General features: G+C 43.6%; 1 protein-coding gene across 8 annotated transcripts in view; it reads right to left on the minus strand.

Annotated features, from left to right (window-relative positions):
• VAV2 (vav guanine nucleotide exchange factor 2) overlaps positions 1-24,154 on the minus strand; it is a 480,427-nt gene that overhangs the window by 211,841 nt on the left and 244,432 nt on the right. For all 8 annotated transcript variants that reach the window (XM_082264462.1, XM_082264465.1, XM_082264464.1 and 5 more), the window contains exon 3: positions 22,793-22,851. In XM_082264462.1, coding sequence (XP_082120588.1) covers positions 22,793-22,851 — 59 coding nt within the window. The remainder of the gene's footprint in view (positions 1-22,792; positions 22,852-24,154) is intronic.

Raw genomic sequence — 24,154 nt, forward strand, 5'->3', positions numbered from 1 at the left:
CGCGGTTCAGAGACTTTAGGTCCATAATCGGACGCACTTTGCCCTTCTTTCTGGGCACCGTGAACATGGTCCATAATCGGACGCACTTTAGGTCCATAATCGGACGCACTTTGCACTCTTTTCTGGGCACCGTGAACCGGTTAGAATAAAAACCGCAAAACCCTTTACCGTGAAGGCACTGGCACAATGACCCCTTGGGTGAGAAGATCTTGCACTGCCCCCATGAGATTTCTGAAATGATCGGGAGTCAGATGGAGATTTCATAGGAAAGAACCTGTCTGCGGGGCGAGATTGAAACTCAATCTTGTACCCTGAACGAGTCAGTTCATAAACACTCCTATCCTGAATTCTGGACAACCAGGGTTCCTGAAAACAACGCAGACATCCACCCACCCCTGAAACGGGTGAGGGCGTCCCTTTAGGAAGAGGTGGACTGGACCCCCGAACTCTTCAGCCAAATAATGCGGCGGACCGCAACCCCAACCGCAGACAACCGTGCGACTAAAGGAACCTCGTCTAAGGTCGTGTCATACAGGTACATCACGGCCTGGGTCACTTGATCCACCATGATCCACCATGTCAAGGGCAGTCGGAGAGGCCGCAGACATCCACCAGGGTGCTCCGAAGCACCTTGGACCACGCCATGACAGCTTGAGAAACCATCCCCAAGGCAAACACAGGTTTGAGTAGGGAGCCCGCCACCACATACATGTGGCGGGAAAGCGTCTCCACACACCTATCTGCAGGATCCTTGAACACCGGAGAGTCTTCCACCGGCATCACGGTGGATTTATTCAACCTAGAAATAGTGTGGTCCACCTTAGGCGACACCGTCCAACGCTTGTCCACAGGAACCGCAAACCTCTTAGGTACCACCAGCATATGTTTGATGCGACGCCATTGGTCATTCACCATTTCGTGAAACTCCTCGGGGCAGGGGAAAACCTGACCCAACTTCTGGGCTTTTCGGAACCCGAAGGCAGCCTGCTCAATTGACTGATAGGGTTAATCGTCAAGATTCAAAGTCTCCTTAATGGAGCTAATAAGTGCATCCATTGCTGCGCGTTCCCACACCACCGTGGAGGAAGACTCCTCCTCCTCCCCCTCGGAAAGTGAGGACAGGGACCCCTCCGGGGGGACGTTGTCCGTGGCAACCAAATCAGGCTCTGAGTCAGAAGACAGGGAGGGTATAGGCCGTTTGTGAGAAGTGCGTTCAGACATCAGCAGATCCACTTTGGATGCCAAAGTCGCAAGAGCAGCAGATAATGAGGCCATGGAAGAGGATTCAGGGGTCCCTGAAGCACCAACCAGGTCTGTGGGAAATTTGTTATCCAGGGACTCCATTTTTGCAATAAAAAAATTTGGGGAGCGCTGGCCCTTTAAAAGGGCGGTTCCCCAGCGCAAAACTGCACCACTCGTGGAGACCCTTAGAAACAGCTACAGGTACAAGAAGAAACAGTGTTTTCAAGAAAAAGCCCAAAGAAAATGGTTAAAATCACCCCACAGTGTCCCAGTGTTCTTGCCATATACACGCTGCTGCAGTGAGAGAGAGAGAGAGAGAGAAAGGAGGAAGTGACCTCACTCACTAGAGGCCTATGCCGGCCCGGAGCCACAAAAAAATGGTGCTTGTTAGAGATTAAATGAGAGGAAGCACTGGGAAAATGGCCGCCGCCCCTTACTAAGCGGTCGCCCTCATCCAAGATGGCGCCAAAACCGGCACCAGAATGAGCTAAAATGGCTGCTGCCCACACAAAGAGACCCAAACAGCCTGCCCACACCCAAAATGGCGGCCGTGCGAGCAGCGCCAAATAGGGAACAAAATACACACGCTGGCCCTCACAGGGAACATTTAAAACTGCCTAGCTTGCTCCTGCAGAGGTGCCATTACCCACTCGTGAAGGCTGTATGAGGGGCTGCGACTGCCGGAGGACGTAAGAGAAATATATTATATATATATATATATATATTTATTACACACACATACAATATCTTTATATTTTAACTGTAAAAAAGAAAAAAAAACAGACATAAAACTTTTAAAGAATGTATGCATTTTTGAGACTCAAATCCACTATAGTTTCCTCTTAGATTGAAATTTCTCTTTTGTTGGAGATTTAAAGTTCAAGTTTGAGACAAGGAGAATTTTCCATCTGAAATATTCTGTGCAGGTGGTGTACCGAGTGTAGGCAGCAGATAGAGGAAGTCGTAGACACCACTAGCTTTGTCCTATAGGTTGTGAAATGTGTCACAGGTAATTATTCGCTTATCACTGCACTACTCGTGGACTTTCCTTGACCCAAAATAATGTAATAAACTATGCAGCCACAAAATCGAAGGACTGGTATGCTACCTTGTATTACATTTTTGCTCTTCAAATGCACTTTAAATCTTAAATGGATTAAAGGACTTCTACCTCTCTAGACATTTGTAGAACATTGCTGTGTTCTATCTCTCTCCCAACATAAACATATTGCTATTTTATGCAGTTTTTTCCATTAATGCCCTTTCTAGAGATCTCCCAAAAATTGCTCTGTCCCATCTACCCCTGACAGATACATATAGGTAAATTCTAGGGTTGCATCAATGCCGGTATCATTGCAGATATTAAGCATTTGCAGGAGTATCAGTACACGTGCAAATGTAACGATACCTGAAACCGAAACTTCAGGCTCGGTTCTTTCAGCTGTCATCTCAGATTCCCCCGCTGACAGCTGAGATATAAAAAAAAAAAAAAAGCCAACAAAAGCAAAAAAAGGAAAAAGGCGGCAATTACAGAATATTAAAGTGGTTGTACATATATCTGTAGTGTTCCCCTTTCTCTCTCCAAAGCTCTAAGCCCAGCTTCACTCTGCTGCAGTGCATGTAATTCATGCAAATCGGAGCACATTCCTGTGTGAATTACATGCAGTGTCTCTGGGGTGCGATTTGAGCAATGGATTTGTATGGCTCAAATAGCACCGCATTCGCACCAAACTGGTACAGGACAGTAACAGGACTCTTTTTTTTGTCCGCACCAGAATCAGATCACATGGGTGTTCTGCAAATCACGATTTTTGCAAACTGATTGTGGGGCATCGTTAACATACACTATGCAATTGGTTCACATGGCCGGATTGTGATGTAGATGCAGTGCCGAATCCGGAGAAAACTTGCTGTGAATTTCGCACCGCATCTAGTGTGAACCCAGGCTTGGTGTCGTTTCTGTCTGGTGCTTCGTTCCGCTGTTATCAGCATGAGTCACTTCTGACAAGTTTTCCCGACACATCAGATAAATTTGCAAAGGGGGGGGGAGCATGTTTATTAACAACTCAGTTCTTTTGTTGTGTGGACGGGATGTGTTCCTTTCCTCCAATCAGCTATTACACAATGTAACTGCATCCTCTGCTCTGTGCTGCTGATAGATGAAGAAAGATTTTATCACACAATCTGCACTTCTAAAAGGGTGAGAGAGGGGAAGACTGCAGATAAATTAATAAAACCTATGTATGATGATTTGTTTCATCTCTGTGTATTATCGGAGCCTGTTCACATCACTCGGCATACGTGAGGGTTTACAGCTACTTTAAAGAGGTTGTAAACCCCAATTTTATTTTTTTTTTTTTTCAACCTGCAAGAGAAACACATAATGAGCTAGTATGCATCGCATACTAGCTCATTATGAAATACTTACCTTAGAACGAGCCCCCGCCGTGCCGCCCGCTTACCTCTATGACGGGCGACATGGTCAGTCGCCCGTCTTCCGGGATCGCGGCATCCGGCCATCTGATTGGCAAGAGCCGCTGTGCCGCGATGACACGGCCGATGGTCACGGCACGGAGCTCTGAAGGAACGGCACCAGCGGCCGTTCTTTCAGAGCGCATGTGCCAGTGACGTCACTGGCTGCATGTAAGGTAAATATCTCCTAAACGGTGCAAGTTTAGGAGATATTTACAGTACCTATAGGTAAGCCTTATCATAGGCTTACCTATAGGTACAACTTGCAGAGGAGGGTTTACTTCCTCTTTAAAGAGCAGGGCTACTGTGTCCTGAACAACGGATGACTCATTCAGCTGACAGCGGGGTTCCCCTGTTGACAGCTGAAGTGTAAACAAAAAAAAAGTCCCGGCAATAGGAGCCGCCAAGAAAAAAAAAAAGGCAGCCTGAATGTTTATCAACAACATTGCCCAGCCGATAAAACAGAAAGATAAAAAAAAATTGTTATATTTTATATCTTTCTGGTTATTCATCTACAGATCAAAGGGATGAACCTTGATCTGGAGATGAAGTCAGTTAAAAGCAACCTATCAAGTTAAAAGAAAATAAAAAAAAAACAAGGTTTTCAATAAAATGTTCCTCTGTTTAACATCTTATTAACCCTTAATTTACTCTAATCAACCCTAATTAACTCCTTATTTTCCTTCTACATTTATTTTTTTGCTGCTGATTTTTTTTGTTCATTTCTATTTTATAAACCATTATTACAACAGAAAAAGCTACGCTTAGATCAATAAGTTCACTCCAATGTAAACAAATAACATAAAATCCACCTTGCCTCACCAAGATTTTTAACTATTAGCTATAAAAACGTTGACGTCCCACTCCACATTCATACCATGTGGAGCGTACGTCTTCGCTTTATAAATCCACTGTGCCTCAAGCTTAGAAATCTCCCTGACCATATTACTCCTGCATCAATTTGCCACAAAATGTTCAATTCCAATGAACACCGTACCCGTAGTGTCCCTGTCGTGGCAAAGGGCATAATGTTTAGAGAGACTATGGCCAGGGAAACCTTTGCGGATGTTGGCAACATGCTCATTGAGCCTTGTCACCAACATCCGCTTAGTGCGGCCAATGTATTTTAAACTGCAAGAACAGATGACATATACAACATATTTAGTCATACATGTGATGAATTGCTTAATAACAAAATTCTCCTGTGTAGAAAAAGACTCAAAGGAGGTAACCTTCCTTGGACAGTATGCATTCAAAACACAAATAGGGCACTTACGACAAGGGAAAAATCCTACCAAATTTTGAAAAAAGCCAGAGGGTTTTCGTGGTGGATTGACAACATTTGGGGCAACCTGTAACCTCAAGGAGGGTACCCCCTATAGATAACTACTGGGTTAGCATTCCAGCTGTGGTCCCAGAATCACATCACTGCGTAGCACATTCCAGTGCTTCCGCAATATCCTATTTACCGCCAAATGCTGGTTAGAAAATGTGGTGAGAAAGGAGAAATCAAAGTCTCGATTAATCACTTTATTTTTGGGAGCCAACAGTTCTTCACGATCCCTGCCGCAGGCATCCATCAGGGCTCAGTCCACCTCCTGTGGGTCATAACCCTTTTCGTGAAACCGTGATTTTAAGATCTCGGACTCACTCAGGAAGTCATTGTGATTAGTACAAATTCTCCGCAATCTGAGAAATTGACTTTTAGGCACCGACCACCTGAGCCAAGACGGATGGTGGCAGCTATGAAGCTGCTTCTATCCGTCTCTTTGAAAAAAGTAGAAGGGTAGAGCCTCCCTCAATCTTGATTCTCAAGTCAAGATAGTGTATCTCGTTCCCGCTTACCTCATATTGCAGGCAAATACCTCTATCATTATTGTTGAGTCCTAAAAAGAACTCCTGCAGAGACTCAACATTGCCCTCCCATAGGAGGAGGACATCATCTATGTCCTCCACAGAAGTAATTCTAGACTGGGATTTCCATAGATGACGTCCTCCTCCCACTTGGCCATAAATAAGTTCACCATACTTGGGGCGAACTTAGGCCCCATGGCTACACCCTTACTCTGCAAGTAGTACTTTCCGTCAAACCAAAAATAATTGTGTGACATACAGTACTCAAGCAGAGACAATACAAATTGTTGTTGTCTGAGGTGCAGGGAGGCCCCCCTTAACAGAAAGTGTTCCACCGCCGCACGTCCATGTTCATGCAAGCTCACAGAGGGAGGTAACAGCTGTTACCAACAGAAAATCCTCCCTCCACTCTACCTCCCGCAAGATGTTAATGACCTGCATGGAATCCTTCAGATATGAGGAAGTATTTACCACCAAGGGCTGAAGGAAAAAATCTATACATTTCCCTGCCTTGGAAGTGATGGAATTAATCCCGGGGGGATTAGTCAGACTTTTGTGAATTTTAGGCAGGTAATAAATAACTGGAACTCTCGGTGAAGATGGTACCAGAAAAGCCCTTTCTTTTTTTGTAATGATGTAATTCTTAAAGCCTTCCTCAACTAAATTTACATAGTTACATAGTAGGTGAGGTTGAATAAAGACAATAGTCCATCCAGTTCAACCTGTGTAGGTGTGTGTGACTGTAATCATCTAACATAGCCCTTTATCTCCTGATCCTTGAGATGTAAGTCTAAGAGTCTTTTGAAAGTCACCATACTACCCGCAGAAACCACCTCTTGTGGTAGACAATTCCACAATCTTGTAGCCCTAACAGTAAAGAACCCCCCACGTTGCCTGAGGTTAAAACGCTTCTCCTCTAATCGCATTGTATGTCCTCGAGTCCTCATGCAATTCCTTCGAATGAACAGCTTTTTTTCTAAGCTGAGATCCCCATTAAGATATTTATAAATTGCTATCATGTCCCCTCTCAGACGTCTCTTCTCCAGGGAAAATAAATCGAGCGATTGCAGCCGCTCTTCATAGGTAAGGTCCTCCAATCCCCTAATTAGTTTAGTTGCCCTTCTCTGGACTCTCTCCAGCTCCAACACATCCCTCCTGAGGACTGGCGACCAGAACTGGACAGAATACTCCAGATGCGGTCGGACCAGAGTTTTATAAAGTGGAAGGATTATAGTCTTATCTCTGGAATACATCCCTTTCTTTATGCATGCTAATATTCTGTTGGCTTTGGAAGCTGCCGCTTGGCATTGCATGCTGTTGCCTAATCTATCATCAACCAAGACTCCCAGATGTTTCTCCATTTTTGAGTCCCCCAAGGGTTCCCCTCCTAACATGTATTGTGTTTTTATGTTTTTGGTCCCCAAGTGCAAAACCTTACACTTCTCCACATTAAACCTCATTTGCCATGTCGTTGCCCACTCCGTAATTTTGTCCAGGTCATTCTGTAGGATATCTGCTTCATGCTGTGCAGTTATTGCCCTGGCCAATTTTGTGTCATCTGCAAAAATTGATAACGAACTACTGATCCCGTCCTCAATGCTGTTTATGAATAAATTGAACAAGGTTGGTCCCAGGACTGAGCCCTGGGGCACCCCGCTTACAACCTCAGCCCAGTCTGAGTATGCGCTGTTTATTACCACCCTTTGGACACGGCCTTTTAGCCAGTTCCGTATCCAAGAGCAAACCTTGCTGTCGATACCTGCAGACCTTATTTTATAAATTAAGCGCTTGTGGGAAACTGTATCAAACGCCTTAGCGAAATCCAAGTACACCACATCCACTGGTCTGCCCCTATCTAGCTCACAGCTCACTTCCTCGTAGAATGCTAAGAGATTGGTTTGACAAGAACGCCCATTTGTAAACCCGTGTTGGTTACTACTGATGATGTTGTTGTCTTTAGCATACTCTACGATATAGTCCCTTATCATCCCCTCCAGAAGTTTACATACTATTGATGTCAAACTGACAGGCCTATAATTTCCCGGGATATGTCTCAAGTGTTTTTTTTTAACTTTATAGTAGGGTTGCTGGCAAGGAGTGTATAGGTGTCAGTGTACGAAAGTAAGCATTGTATCTCAGCTTCATAGGCCTCCTTATTCATGACAACAACACTGCCTCCCTTATCAGCAGGGCGTACTACTATGTCTAAACAGAGGAACATTTAATTGAAAACCTTGTTTTTAAAGCTAAGATCCTCCCTCCTCCTCTGTATATAAAATGTCTCAATATCCTTGGCCACTAGATCTCTAAATACCGTGACCGAAGGGGGCTATCTGCCCAGGAGGATTGAATGTCGAGGCATTCGACAAAGGAGTATGTTTAAACCCAGTAGAGGCCATAGCGTTTGTACAGAAGGGGTTAGTAGAAACATAGCGTTTGATATTAATTTTCCTTATGAACTTTTGAAGGTCCATAAAGGTCTCAAACTTTTTGAAGGGACGCTGTGGGGCGAATTTTAAACCGCAATTTAGAACATATTGCTCGTCCATAGTTAATTGGATAGAGCTCAAATTAAAGAGGCCCTGATTAGTCAGACCCGCCTTCTTTTTTGAGCGGATCCGCCTCCCCCCTCTGGTGCCTCTTTTCTTTCTACCCCCCTTTTTAGGTTTGGTCCTCCCCTGTGAAAAAAACTATTTTTCCCTTTCTGGTTTGGATAACCAGAATTGGCAGATGATCTAGAGGTATGCCCCTGGTCCGACCCATTCATATCTGATCCCATATCTGGATCATCATATCGACTCCTCTGATCCCTCCAGTTATGGGGATGCTGTGTGATGTATTGCGTATCTTCAAAACGTGAGGAGAGAGGCTGAAACCTGTTGTGGGTAGAGACTGGGTAAGCATCATAGCAAGGGGTAGATGGTTTAAAACCCACACCCCTCCCTCTACCCCTACCTCGCCCTTTTCCCACATTCCCCAAAGAGACACGACGTGGAGATGGCTGAGGTTCGGGAAAGAAAAAGGAAAAATTAGCAGGGGGTACCCCATTAGTATTATTCCCCTTTTGAGCTAGGGTTTGCGGTGAGATAGTTCCAGTATCCCTAGAAGCCTCATCACTTGCTCCTTTAAGTTGCCACCTAAAAATTTTACTATACGGAACTATAATCCTCCATATCCCTTAAAAACCTTTTCCGTTTTTTTAATTTTTGCTTATTTTCTTACTTTTCCAGGTGTTTCTTTAGGGTCTCTGAACTTTTTTATAATCCTCAGAATTTTTAAAAGATTACATATTACCCTTTATAACTAAGATATCCTCATTTAGTTTAATGAGTTTTTGCCTCTTCTGTGTGATCATAAAGTTTAGAAGGGCTAACCCTGCCTTATTAAAATAAGAAAACCATTCTTTTTGAACTAATATATCGCTCTGGGGAGCTACTTCCCAGTGTAAGCTACGGGGGACCATCCCATCAGCTAAGTAACGCTCAAAAAGAGTAATCTCCCAACCCGCATGAAGCTCAGCTGTAAGAAGATTTTTTAATCTAAGAAACAGATCACCCAAATCATCCTGTATGGTGACCCCTTCCCCAAAGACATCATCTGCATTAATTTTGTAAGCAGATCTAAATTCAAAAATATCCATAACTAGATCCAGCTGCAGCTAAGATAAATCCAAAAACCAGCAATATTACAACAGAAAAAGCTGCGCTTAGATCAATAAGTTCACTCCAATGTAAACAAATTAACATTTAAAAATATCATGGTTTCTAATGTGAAGGCGCCTGGTTGTTTATATGGGTCTATAGTATACCTGCTGCCCCTTTAATTGTATAAAATACAATAATGATCCAGGGTATAAGGTAAAAAGGCGCTGGTATAATAAAATTCTTAAATACAGTGGGTACGGAAAGTATTCAGACCCCCTTAAATTTTTCACTCTTTGTTATATTGCAGCCATTTGCTAAAATCATTTAGGTTCATTCTTCTTCCTCATGAATGTACACATAGCACCCCATACTGACAGAAAAACACAGAATTGTTGACATTGTTGCAGATTTATTAAAAAAGAAAAACTGAAATATCACATGGTCCTAAGTATTCAGACCCTTTGCTGTGACACTCATATATTTAACTCAGGTGCTTTCCATTTCTTCTGATCATCCTTGAGATGGTTCTACACCTTCATTTGAGTCCAGCTGTGTTTGATTATACTGATTGGACTTGATTAGGAAAGCCACACACCTGTCTATATAAGACCTTCCAGATCACAATGCATGTCAGAGCAAATGAGAATCATGAGGTCAAAGGAACTGCCTGAAGAGCTCAGAGACAGAATTGTGGCAAGGCACAGATATGGCCAAGGTTACAAAAAGATTTCTGCTGCACTTAAGGTTCCTAAGAGCACAGTGGCCACCATAATCCTCAAATGGAAGATGTTTGGGACGACCAGAACCCTTCCTAGAGCTGGCCGTCTGGCCAAACAGCTATCGGGGGAGTAGAGCCTTGGTGAGAGAGGTAAAGAAGAACCCAAAGATCACTGTGGCTGAGCTCCAGAGATGCAGTCAGGAGATGGGAGAAAGTTGTAGAAAGTCAACCATCACTGCAGCCCTCCACCAGTCGGGGCTTTATGGCAGAGTGGCCCGACGGAAGCCTCTCCTCAGTGTAAGACACATGAAAGCCCGCATGGAGTTTGCTAAAAAACACCTGAAGGACTCCAAGATGGTGAGAAATAAGATTCTCTGGTCTGATGAGACCAAAATAGAACTTTTTGGCCTTAATTCTAAGCGGTATGTGTGGAGAAAACCAGGCACTGCTCATCACCTGTCCAATACAGTCCCAACAGTGAAGCATGGTGGTGGCAGCATCATGCTGTGGGGGTGTTTTTCAGCTGCAGGGACAGGACGACTGGTTGCAATCGAGGGAAAGATGAATGCGGCCAAGTACAGGGATATCCTGGACAAAAACCTTCTCCAGAGTGCTCTGGACCTCAGACTGGGCCGAAGATTTACCTTCCAACAAGACAATGACCCTAAGCACACAGCTAAAATAACGAAGGAGTGGCTTCACAACAACTCTGTGACTGTTCTTGAATGGCCCAGCCAGAGCCCTGACTTAAACCCAATTGAGCATCTCTGGAGAGACCTAAAAATGGCTGTCCACCAACGTTTACCATCCAACCTGACAGAACTGGAGAGGATCTGCAAGGAGGAATGGCAGAGGATCCCCAAATCAAGGTGTGAAAGACTTTTTGCATCTTTCCCAAAAAGACTCCTGGCTGTATTAGATCAAAAGGGGGCTTCTACTAAATACTGAGCAAAGGGTCTGAATACTTAGGACCATGTGATATTTCAGTTTTTCTTTTTTAATAAATCTGCAACAATGTCAACAATTCTGTGTTTTTCTGTCAGTATGGGGTGCTATGTGTACATTCATGAGGAAGAAGAATGAACCTAAATGATTTTAGCAAATGGCTGCAATATAACAAGTGAAAAATTTAAGGGGGTCTGAATACTTTCCGTACCCACTGTATGTGCAATATAATGTGAATAATTGTTGCAATAAAGTGCTAACTTTCTGTGCAAAATATGCTATATACAGATATAAAGTGCTATCATTATGTGCAAAGATAAATAAATTATTTGTGGTAATAGTATTGATATTTGTACTTTTTAAAACAATGTGCTGGCAATCTCCAATAAGTGCTAGAAATAGTGCTGAAATAAATACTTGCTCAATATCTAATTCATTCAATATAAAAATATAAAATATGTAGTCCATAATTGAATATAATATTCCAATATTAAAGTGAACAGTGCATAAAAGGTGAACTGTGATCCAATACAATTCATGCAGTGATGAATGATTTCTTATTCATTCAGGTGCTTTGGTGAAAGATAAGTGGTAATCAATGCCTCTTACCAGATAATACCAGGTCACACAGACCTCAGGCGCCTTTGATCCTATTTATTTTAGGGTGGATCAAACCATCAAGACTCCTCCATTCCTTATAATGAAATACCATAAAAATGTAGAAAAATTGTAAAAAGGATAGATATTTCCTTCTCCTCACTCCTCCTCCACACTCAAGCTCATAGGACAATAGCAAGCCGATATGCAGGGGAACAATAAATAAAGCCACAATAGTGTAATACTGTAAATTTATTAAAAATTAATAAAAAGGCTTTAAAATTTGCTGCTTACATTTAGTGGTGCCCACCTGGCACAGGGCTATGTACGTTGGTTGCTATGGCAAGGAATCGGTGCGGTGGCTGTATGCTCTCCTATCTGCATAATCTGTCTGTATCTCCCTTGTAGCGTGGCAGCGGTCTTGAGTGTGTTCCACAGCTTGAGCGGTCGGCAAGTGGTTAATATTGAAATATTATATTCAGTTATGGACTACATATTTATATTTTTATATTGAATGAATTAGATATTGAGCAAGTATTTATTTCAGCACTATTTCTAACACTTATTGGAGATTGTCAGCACATTGTTTTAAAAAGTACAAATATCAATACGATTACCACAAATTATTTATCTTTGCATATAATGATAGCACTTTATATCTGTATATAGCATATTTTGCACAGAAAGTTAGCACTTTATTGCAACAATTATTCACATTATATTGCACATATTTAAGAATTTTTAAAAATTATACCAGCGCCTTTTTACCTTATACCCGGTTATAAAAATATCAATTTAAAATAACAGCTGCTGCACATATGTCAGGATAAACATAAACAGAATAATAAAAAGAAGGGGTGCAGCGCTAGATAATGGAGACAAGTCAGTTCAAACCAGTCCGTATATAGTCCTGCTGGTTTCAACAGTAAGTATCAACACTACCGAATAAACGGTCCGGCTGATTTGATGAATAGGTGCCAACGTCAACGCTTTTATAGCTAATAGTTAGAAATCTTGGTCTCTGTTTCCTCGTTTATTTATTATTTTATATGTGGTTTTAATATTGGAATTTAATCTGCACATATGTTTCATAATTGGTATATTATTTTTTCATACTGTTCTTTGGTATGATTAAGGTTTATGTGTGTATTTTTATTTTTTGTCCCCATGATGGCGCTTTTATGTCCAAGTATGTGTTTTTGTTTTCTCCCCATGAGATGGCATTGCTATGTCCGCATATATACATTATAGTTATGCCGAATCAATTGTTTTTTTTTTCCATTAGATTATTAATCAACCAAGTACTTTGGGAATATGGCAGCCCATGAGATGGTGCTGCTATGTCTGCATATATATGTTACATTTATGCCGTATTGATTGGTTCATTTCATTATGTTGTTATCAATCAGCCAAATACTTTGGGGCTATGCTTTTCCTTTTTTTTCCCCCATGTTCTATTATTAGTACCATCCACTAGGGAATAGTGCTGGGTTCACTTCCTAGTATGACAAGCATCCGGCGGTTGTTCTTCCTTACTTGATTATGCCGCTCGTTCCCTTCCATCTATATAAATCATTGCGATGCCGTCCACTAACAACGCCCCTGACGATGTCATTGCTGACAAATCGCCTCGTCGGGTGGGCATGGGGACATGTGACGTCATCGCGCCGGACGACGTAGCGGCCATCTTTTCGGTTGGAAACAATAATACACGCTGAAGCCATCCTGATCTCTTGTAAGTGTAATATTTTATTGCTTAATAAATCACACAGTTTTGATTCAATATACTGCCCCATGAGTTTTTTTTATCACCTTTGGGGACATCTGTGGATCTCTTGAGGCAATTCGACCAACTAGTCCGACTGAGCAATACTATTTGGGCCAATTGAGTGACGGTGGAGACCCAAAGGAAACTCTGGATGAGCCAGCGTTCGGGATATCTGTCTAGTACAATTTTTTCAGCCTGACGCTAAGAGGCAGTTTGTTTGGTGCTATTCGATGGAGGTGGCACGTATTCATCAAATCAGCCTGACCGTATATTCGGTAGTGTTGATACTTACTGTTGAAACCAACAGGACAATATACGGACTGTTTTGAACTGACTTATCTCCATTCTCTAGCGCTGCACCCCTTCTTTTTATTATAAACCATTATTAAAATGTTTTTTTTTTGTTTGCTTTGTTCGTTAATATTTTTACAACTTTAACATGCTTCACATTGACAGAAGTACAAAATTGTAAAAAAATAAAATGTATTTCATTTGCAAATAACTTTTCAAATTTTAAACAGGACAAATTACAGAAAAAAAAATGTGCATGTTTTATCTGCAGTAACCCTATTTGGTTTTAAACTAACACTGCTCAAAAGAAAAAAAAACAGAATTTTTTCTTACTGTAGAATCATTTTCTCTGATGTTTATTGACGGACACAGCTCTATATCTTCTTGACCAATGGGTTTATGCTGCTCTCCATAGGAGTAGGGCTCTAGGCGGAAAAAAATGTGACCACGCCTATAGGGCAGTCCCAGGGGGTGTAATCCCACTTCCTGCTATAGGACTTCAGTTTTGTAAAAAGCAGTGTCAGCAGAACATAAAACCCAACTCAATAGAGGGGCGAGTGCTGTGCCTGTCAATGAAAATCAGAGAAAAGGATTTTACGGTAAGACAAAAAAACTGTTTTCTCTTTCGTTCATTGACGGACACAGCTCCATATCTTCTTGACCGATGGGACATCCCAAAGCAGTGTCAATATGAGGGGTGGGAATAACACAGCAAGAAAAAACACAATTCCCAAAGGCTAAACATAGCCAACCAGGCAAAACAAGAGGTCAACCAGGAACAACTGGAGCTCACCTGACAAAAATAACAAATACACCCTCAAAGAGTACTAAACCTCTCCCACAGCAGCCTGCTAAACCCTGCGGCCAAAAGAACCATCCGCAGATGCCAACACATCCACCTTATAACATTTTGTGAAAGTGTGCACAGACGACCATGTGGCCACCCTGCATACCTGCATCATTGACGCCTGATGACGGAAGGCCCAGGAGGCAGTAAGCGCCCTTGTAGAATGCGCCTCAACAAGGAAAGGAGGATCCTGACCCTTAATGGAATAGGCCTGCACCACAGTCTGCCTGATCCATCTGGAAATGGTCGTGGCAGACGCGGCCATCCACCTTACGAGGTCCATCCATAAGGACAAAGAATCTGATTTCCAGAAGGACTCAGTCGCCGCCAGGTGCACCCTGATTGCCCGAACCACATCCAAAAGAATGTAAGGCAATCTCTTTAGGACGCATAGGCTTAGGACACAGAGAAGGCAACACAATGTCTTAATTTAAATGGAAACCAGAGATGACTTTAGGAAGGAATGACTGAGAGGTATGAAGCACCACCTTGTCTCTATGAATCACCAGGTAAGGTGAACGACAGGACAATGCAGCCAGGTTCGAAACCCTGTGAGCAGAAATAGCCACCAAGAAAGCTACCTTCTGTGTCAAAGTGAGCAGAGGAATCTCACAAATATTTTCAAAGGGCCGTTTCTGAAGAATGACAGCACCAAATTTAGGTCCCACTGAGGCAACGGAGACCTCACAGGAGGATCCAGGTAGCGGACTCCCTGAACATAAGTTTGAACCAAGGAATTTGTGGCCAATGGGCATTGAAAGAAAAATCGCCAGAGCTGATATCTGGCATTTGATGGTACCCAAGGCCTCTTTGGAGAAATTCCAAGACACGAGACACCGAGAAGGAACGGGGGGAAACCCCCCCCGAGACTCACACCAAGTAATGAACGCCCTCTAGACTCGATAATAAATCTTCCTAGAATTAAATTTTCTAGCTTTTAACAATGTAGGAATCACCGATTCAGACACCAGTCTATCCTTCAACACCTGGCTTTCAATAGCCAGGCCGTTAAAGCCAGCGACTGTAAAGCAGGATGGAAAATCGGTCCTTGAGTTAACAGATCTTCTCCGAGAGGGAGTCTCCAAGGGACATTGGCGACCAGCCGTACTATGTCTGCATACCAGAACCTGCGAGGCCAGTCCAGTGCCACTAGGATGACCGGAATCCCTTCTGCCCTGATCCTTCGCAGAAGTCTTGGCCAGAATCCTTTCTGCCCCGATCCTTCGCAGAGGTCTCGGCAGAAGAATCAGTGGAGGAAATCTGTACAATAGACAATATTGGCTCCAAGGAGCTACAAGAGCGTCCGTGACGTCGGCCAGAGAATCCCGAGACCTTGCTACGAACCTCTGCACTTTTCTGGAATATGCACGGCAGAGATGGCTGAAAAAAAGCGTTCTGCCCATCTTAGAATGCCGACTACTTCCTGGGTTCTGCTAAGGCACTTTTGGTGCCCCCTTGATAATTGACTGATCGCCCAAATTTCCAGGATATTGATCGGCAGACTGGACTCCCCCCGAGTCCAAAACCCCTGAGCCGAATCCATACCCAAGACACCTCCTTATCCGGAGAGGCTGGCATCTGTTGTGACCGTCGTCCAGTACAGGGGGAGAAAGGATTTTCCCTGACGAAGCACCGGAGAGGGGAGCCACCAGATTAGGGATCCCCTCCTACTCTGGGTCAACAGGATCAGATTGTCTAGAGCCTGTGGATTCTTGTTCCATTTGACAAGGATCTCCTTCTGTAGAGACCTGGTATGGAACTGAGCAAATGGAACCGCCTCGAAGGTGGACACCATCAGGTCAAGCACTTGCATAAAAGTCCTAAGGGATGATTGCCGGTTGGACAACAGGAGCCGCGTAGCATCCTGCAACTTCTTGAGTTTTACCTCCGGAAGAATTACCTGGGCTAAGGTCGTGTTCAAGGTCAGGCACAGATAGCCCAGGTTTGTGTACGGAACCAGAACAGATTTTTGGAAATTCAGTTTCCATGCAAACTATTTCAAAGTTTGCACCGAAATGTCCAGATCGTCTTTCAGGGCATTTGGAGACTCTACTTGCAGAAGAAGATCATCCAGGTACCCCAGCACCGCAATACCCAAAACTTTAGTAAACACCAGGAGGAGCCGAGGCGAGACGAAAGGTTAATGCCACAAATTGCTAGTGCTCCTCGCCCACGGCTAAGCGAAACGCTGATACCCGACATGTATTGTGATATTGAGGGAAGCGTCCTTGATATCGATAGAGGCCAGGAAATCCCCTTGATGAAGGGATCCATTCAAAATTCCTGAACACGCACAAAGCGGTTCAAAGTCTTGAGATCCAGAATGGGACAGACCTTGCCTTCTTTCCCGGGAACCGTATACAGGTTTGAATAAAACCCCTGAAAGCATTCCGATTCCGGAACCGGTACAATGACCCCCTGTGAGAGCAGATCGTGTACCGCCCCAAGAAGACCTGGTAGATGATCTGGGGACAAACGTAGATTGGAAGGAAAGAACCTGAGGGTGCCCCTTTAGGCAGAAGTGAGCTTGACTGCGGTCCCAGAGGGGCCCACTCTTGACTTTCCCAGCCAGGGCCTCTTGGAACCCGCTGCGGGGTTACAGGTGGATTTTAATCCCTTGTTCTTAGATCCTGAAGGACGAAGAAAGGACCACGCTTACGACAAGTCTCTTTACTCCTGGCAGACTGCGGAAGCAGAGTACTCTTACCCCCTGTAAGACCCTTAATGATCTCCTCCATGGAAGCACCGAACAAGCGGTCTCCTACAAAAGGGAGATCAGTCAATATCTTCTTGGAAGCCTGGTAAGCAGACCAGTATTACAGCCATATCATGCGGCGCAGAGTCGTCGCAGACACCCTGCAGGCTAAGGGGGCGGCATCCAGAAAGGCATCACAGATATACTGCAACCTCTAGGCCAACTGGTCCGCTAGGTCAGGAGGACATTGTCCACCTTCCAAATCCTGGCACAGGAGCTTAGATCATTCCGTTAATACTTGTGAAACCAAGGTTATGGCAAACACTGGCCACAGAATGGAACCGGCCATGGTGAAAAGGTATTGCACCAAATAATCAGCTTTCTTGTCAAAGGGGTCCTTAAAGGACAGAGAGTCCTCCGCCAGAAAGAGGGTGGCTTTATTCAACCTGCAAACCTGAGAGTCCACCACGGGTGGTACTGTCAGTTTCTTTAGCAGAGACTCTACAAACGGATACCTTCTAGCAAAGCTCTTAGGGACCCGGAAAGTGGGTTTGTGGGAACCCCACTGACTTGCGACAATGCTGTCAAAATAGGCAGGAAAGGGCAATACCTTTGCTGCCTTGGAGGTTCTGCGGGTACCAAACTGCACCGTCGCATCCGACTGCGTCCTCCAGTTTTAAAGTTTCCCGCACACAATCAATGCATCCACCAGCGCGTTTTCATGTGCGACTGTAGTGGAAGAGGAATCATCCTCACTAATAGAACACTCAGGGTGCGTGGACGCAGACCCAGTAGGGTGATTGGCGTCCGTGGCGGCCAAATCCACCAGAGAATCTGAAGAGGCAGAGGTTGCAGGTGAAGGCAGAGGACGCGTTTTACTCATGCTATTTTGGAGGGCCAAATCTACTTTAGACACCAGTGACTGCAGGATCGCAATCATAGCAGACAAGGTGGACTAGGACTCGGCAGGTCCCGCAGCCTCAGAGGGGGTTGGTTGTGAGACATGCTCCAGGACCTCCATGGGTTAACCTGGAACCGCCAGCAAAATATGTAAAATTGCTGTGAAAAAATACCAACCCACTACTGCACCAGCGTTACTAGAAGTCCCAGTGCATCAAAATTGCTAGAGCAGCAAGATAGAGCAAAATAACCCCCACAGGGACTCACCACCCCCTTCACAGATGCAGATGCAGAATGTCAGGCTACACGCCGTGCTGTGATCAGAGAATAAGAGGAAGTTCATAGAACTGCCAGTAGAGGCCCACAGCCGAATCACCTCCCCATAGTCTCCAAAAACATGGCCACCGATTGATAGTAATGGAAAACTACAAGAAAATGGCTGCAGAACTACACAAACATGGCCGCCAATAGATACAGCAGCCATCCACAATGAAATGGTGGCTGCATGTGGTGCCCACGCGGCTCCCAGGACCCTCCAAGGACCACCAAGTACAGTTGGACCGCCAGGGGGGCCCCCGTTAGAGACCCCCACCAGAACCCCTCCAAAAGAGCCGCGTTTGTGCAGGCTACTGCGCCCCCCCGAGCCCCAGCTCGACACCCCAACATAAAAACCAGGCATGGCCGCCACGGCGGGAGCTAGCTATGGGTTAAGGGGGGGGTCCGCAGAGGGACCCCGATATTGAGGGGGAGCGTTAGGTTCCGACCAACCCAGGGAGGGGCCCACATCCACCCCGAGGGACCACCAAAGGGGTGGGGGGACACTACTTACAACACAACGGGAGCAGGCGGGCACCACTCCAGACAGACAACCCACGATCTTGGCGTGGGGGTGCTGCAGGTCAGAGGTATGCTGCGACTCAGGTCATGACTAGGATCGTGACCAGGGCTATGCATCCTCGTGAGACGTTCAACTCGCTGGCCAGCCCCCGTTCAGTGGGGCTATGTCGCGGCCAACCTAGCGCGGAGCTAAGGTCGGGTCGCACTCACTGGCCAGACTGGAAAGATTGCAAGGATCTAGGATATCCAGTCCGTCGCCCAGTCCGGCAGTTGATTGTACTTCTCACAGGAACAGAAAATAATAAAAAGAAAAAACAATTGTTTAAAAAGAAAAAAATAGTAGGACCAGAGATCCCAGCAAGGAACTAGGTTGTTACTGCTGACTAGGCAGAAAAAAATAAAGTCCTATAGCAGGAAGTGGGAGCATACCCCCTGGGACTGCCCTATAGGCGTGGTCAAATTTTTTTCCACCTACTCCTATGGAGAGCAGCATAAACCCATCGGTCAAGAAGATATGGAGCTGTGTCCGTCAATGAACGAAAGAGAAAATATATATTTTTTTTTTTTTTTTTTTGTTACTTTTAATCGACTAAAGATAGTGAAAAAAAATGTAATTGTTGTAAGACAATATTTAAGAAAAGAAAGCCTAGTTTGTCCTTCAAAAAAACAATATATGTATTACGTTTTAATTGTAAGTAATGACAAAGTTATTGCTGAATAAAGAGGTCCATAGCAAAAATGTAAGGATAAGGACTGGTTCACACCTATGCGTTTTTTGGTGCTTTTTGCAGAAACGCAATACAGTTAATTCAACATGGTTTCCTATGGAACACCTTCACATCTCTGCTTTTTTCAGCCACTGCATTTTTGGAAAGGGTCAGGGACTTTTTTAAACGCAACATGGTGCTTTTTTACTTCAATAGACTTCAATGGAGAAGTTGCAGAAAAGCAGGTACTGCGCTTTTGCTGCCATTTTGCTATGATGTGCATTTTTTAATCTGTCCAACAACTTGGCCAAAAAAAAAAGCATAAAAATTGCAAAATGCAAATCGTGTCAAAATCGCAGTAAAATCGTGTGTGCAAAAACACAAAAAACACAGCAAAAAGCACTGCAGAAACAATCAAACGCAAACCGCATAGGTGTGAACTGAGCCTAATGCCCAGTACACACGATCCGAAAATCGGGCGACGTTCCATCCGTTATTTTTCGTATTCTAGCAGCTCTCAATAATATTCGCTTAAAGGGAGAGGTTACTCATGATACGAATTTTCTCGGACGATAATTCTTAGCTTCCGGTATGCGTAACCACGCTGTAGCGTGTGAGGGGAAAATGATGTCTACTGCTCATGCGCTGTCTACTGCTCACCATTTTTTTCGGACGAACAACATACTGATAATACGATTATCGTACGATGTGTTATAATACGATCAAAATTTTTATGCTTGCACGACCGGATAATATCGGGTGAACTGTCGTGATCGCCTCTTGTAAGCTGTGTACTAACGATCCGATTATCGTCCGATCCTTTCACAAGCGTTAATTTTCGTCCGATTTTCGGATCGTGTGTACGGGCCATAAGGGGTGAACAGCATCCTTAACAACCGATCACTCATTCAGCTGAAGTGTAAACATCAGTAATTGGTATAGGCGAATACAAAAATAACAAAAGAATTAAAAAAATATCGGTACTCGATGCGAAATAAAAAAAAAAAAAAAACCTAGAAAATGTACAATTTCCAGGGAAATTGTGTGAAGTGTTCTTGCTGCCAGTCTCCAGCTGTGGGCAGAGTAACTATGTGTGTGTGGGAGTGGCAGCAGTTTGTGTGGTGTGTGAATGATGTGTGTGGTGTGTGTGTTGGGGGGGGGGGGGGTGTTTGGTGTGTGTTGGGGGGGTGAGGTGTTTGGTGTGTGTTGGGGGGGGGGGGGGGAGTGGTGTGTATGGTGTGGTGTGTGTGTATGAGGGGCAGCAGTTAAGAAATGTTGGCAGTTGGAAACAAACGGTCTAGTTTTGAACATTCTGCCATTCATTCTTATGGGCTAACTTACCAAATTTGGAGGTGCCCATCTTCATACGGCTCTAGTGTAAAAGCTCTAAATCTCTCAGCTTAGAGACTTATACCGTAGGAATCACAAGACCCCAGCCGACATTTTGTTGTATAGTATGTCTATGAAACATTAAAACTGAAGGCACAGTCACAGGTTAGAAAACGGCCTTGAAATTTGAGATGGTTTGAGTGCAGTTTCAATGAATGTCAATGGACGGCGTGAGTTGCAAACAAATGATCATATTGTGAAAACTATCAGGTCTATGGCTTATGGGCCATACACACTAAGATTTTCTGAGGACTTTTTCATTTAGACTTACCAAAACCATATAAAATGAGGTCAAACCTCAACACTTTCAATTTGTATGCAATCTTGCAGGCCCTTGCACTACATAGAAAAGGTAAATCTGAAGGAAATCTAACCACTAAAGTTGGATAGTGTGTATCCAGCTTTAGCCGTGGACATTTTTAGTGACAGCAGGGATAGCTGAATGTTTTCATATAAGATTGTGTAGGTGGGCTTGAAAATGAGGGAGTAGTGGCAGTTTAGAAATCGTGTCCTGATTTTTCAGCTCCCACTCTAGCTTTTGTCAGCTCCCACTCTAGTTTTGAACATTCCGCCATTCATTCCTATGGGACCAATTTCGCCACAAAAACGCAGATATTTCGTGAACCATTCGGCGAAACGTTCCAAAAAGTAATAGCACGCCAATTGGGAACAATTCACACGTTTCGGTATATTACTGTCCATGTAGCATACAAACTGTGGGAGGAGTTAGGGTGGTAAATGTGGCTATAATAATAAGAATATATATGTGAGACAACAGTAAGGCGTTCCTAGAGATATGAAGAACATTGCTCTGTCCCATTTCCCTCCTGACAGATACATAATAAATCATACTGATTATTCCATTGCTGACCTCTCTAGGGACCTGCAAAACATTGCTTTGCAGCCAGGGGATTTTTTGCTAGAGAGGAATTGTACTGTTGATAAACTGACATTGGTGGGAGAAGTGTGTGAAATTGTGCTGTGTTTACATTTACAATAGCTTTGTCGCTGGCAGTGAGCACAGACAGAGTACTCTCCCCCAGGAATTAAAGTGGAATGGAGTTCCAGAAGCCAGTAGATAAATAGTGAGCTGTGGTCCCTGTCCAGAGAGGTCTCGTCTTGTCTACTGATGATCTGTGACAGAAGCAGACTCGGGTAACATCCAGAGAAAAAATTATCTTCCCATACATAGCTCTAGAAAAGCGCCATCAGCTGGACCATGGGGGAATGCGCTCTCTAGAGAGGGGAAGCTGCAAAATCTGGCGAAGCATAAAGTAGACAGGAATACAAAGTCACAGGTATTGATGATAAATAGGTAAATAGGTATTGATGATAACAAATACACTGTTTATAATACAAATGTTCTCCTACATTTACATACCAACAATTGATTCTGCAGGCCTTTACAGAACACACAAACCAATCACATCAGGTCACCGATCCCGAGAAGCTTTGCATTTCTCCTGAATACTACTTAAAAACCTAACTGCTGAACACCAGAATTCATGAATGTGGGACACGCTACAGACAGATCAAACCAGCGAGCACAAATTTTCCATATATCTGAAATTGTAAAATCTCTAAAGTCTGAAAATCGACTTAAAAAAAAAAAAAAAAAAAAAAAGTGGAGTCCTGAAATACAGCGTCTCTGCCTCCCGATGGTGATTCAGAGACGACAGGAAATCGGTATCCGCATGGACCACAAGGCAGCCCATCCTATTCAAATGTGTATTTCAGAGCTCTTGTTTTTTGTGGATGATAACAGCCAGGAGTGCTCTGGACTGGTTGTCCATTTCTGACTTTAGCCTGGCTCTATGTGATGCTACGCAGGGGAACGTAACTTTGGCATTTAGCCGTTAAAACAATTATAAAACAAAAATAATTACCTGTATCCATTGGATTGAGCAATGCCATGATAGGAGACTTTAGACAGTGCCGAGATCACCTGCAAGATAAATAGAAGTCATTGCAAATTAGCAAAATCTCTACATGAGCAGACAAGTGAATGAATACTTTGGAGCAGGCAATAAAAAGGTAAATCAGACCTGATATACTACTAGTCTCTCAGTTCCCCATCAGAATGCGTCCACCCAGTGACAAATCATTTTTCTAAAAATAGGCATTGCTCATATCTGGATATGGACATCCTCTGTATCTCCTTTTACATGTATCTGAATGGAGCCGGGGAGACAGCTCTGCGTGGGAAGCTTCCCAGTGCAAGCACTGCCCGCTCTGAATCATGATGTACTCTGTAGGTCAGTCACAGTTGGTCTTATTTACAGACAGCTTTCTTATCTGAGATAAATGGAAATAATTAATTAAAAAGGGGTGGCTGCCATAGCAGCAGATTCTTAAAGTGGCGGTAGTAAGAACTAAGTGAATTTGCTGCAGGTGTTGGTAACCAGTCACTGGTGAAAATGCTTGCCTGAATTAGGCAGTTAGTTCTCAGGGCAATTTAGAATGCCCCCAATAGTTGTTAAGAGTGTCAGGTATAGGGTTGGCTTAACAGCCCCCTTACTTTATGTAACACCAATTGTTTCATTTCAACTTAGTTCTGCTTTTGATTAAACTTTTGTTGTTGTTATAAAATACTAATTTAGTAGCTCAGAGAAGAGGAATAAATAACCTCAGTGAATTAACGTTTTTAACCAACAGACAATTCTGAAGGTTGGAAAGATTTCCATAAATTAGAAATCTCCACCCGATATAAAAATGAATCTATTCTGGGGGGACATTTAAAGAAAAATATTTTTCTTCACACTCAATGTTATCAAGGTAAAGATACATATTAGGAGGGAATGCTGGCAGAACCAGTAATTATATCCTGTGAGATTTTACCTTGAAATTATGAACTTTAATTAACAGTACAAAAGGTTTCCACAATTACTGGTGAGTGATTCATGATATGCAAGCTCCTTTAAGATATCCAAGCAAACTAGCAGGTTTGAAAAAAAAAATTTACCTCTACCTCCACTTGTTCCTGCTGTCCTACGAGAGCTATGCTGACAATATAAACAAGTTCTAAGAAAGTATCTCCAGAACATCTCCAGAAGGTCATGCACCATACACATTTCCCTATGGTCAGCTGAGCAAGCAATGGGTAGTTTTAAGCCTGCATTGCAGGCATGGTATATGATGTGAATAGTGATTAGCAGATTTATTCCTAAGAGGAAGCGCAAACCATGTGACATGACATTCCCCTAATTGAGTGAAACAAGCAACTTTCTACTCTTATAATGTCAAATTAA

Source organism: Pelophylax lessonae (assembly GCF_965119305.1).
Source record: "Pelophylax lessonae genome assembly, chromosome: 7".
NCBI classification, from domain to species: Eukaryota; Metazoa; Chordata; class Amphibia; order Anura; family Ranidae; genus Pelophylax; species Pelophylax lessonae.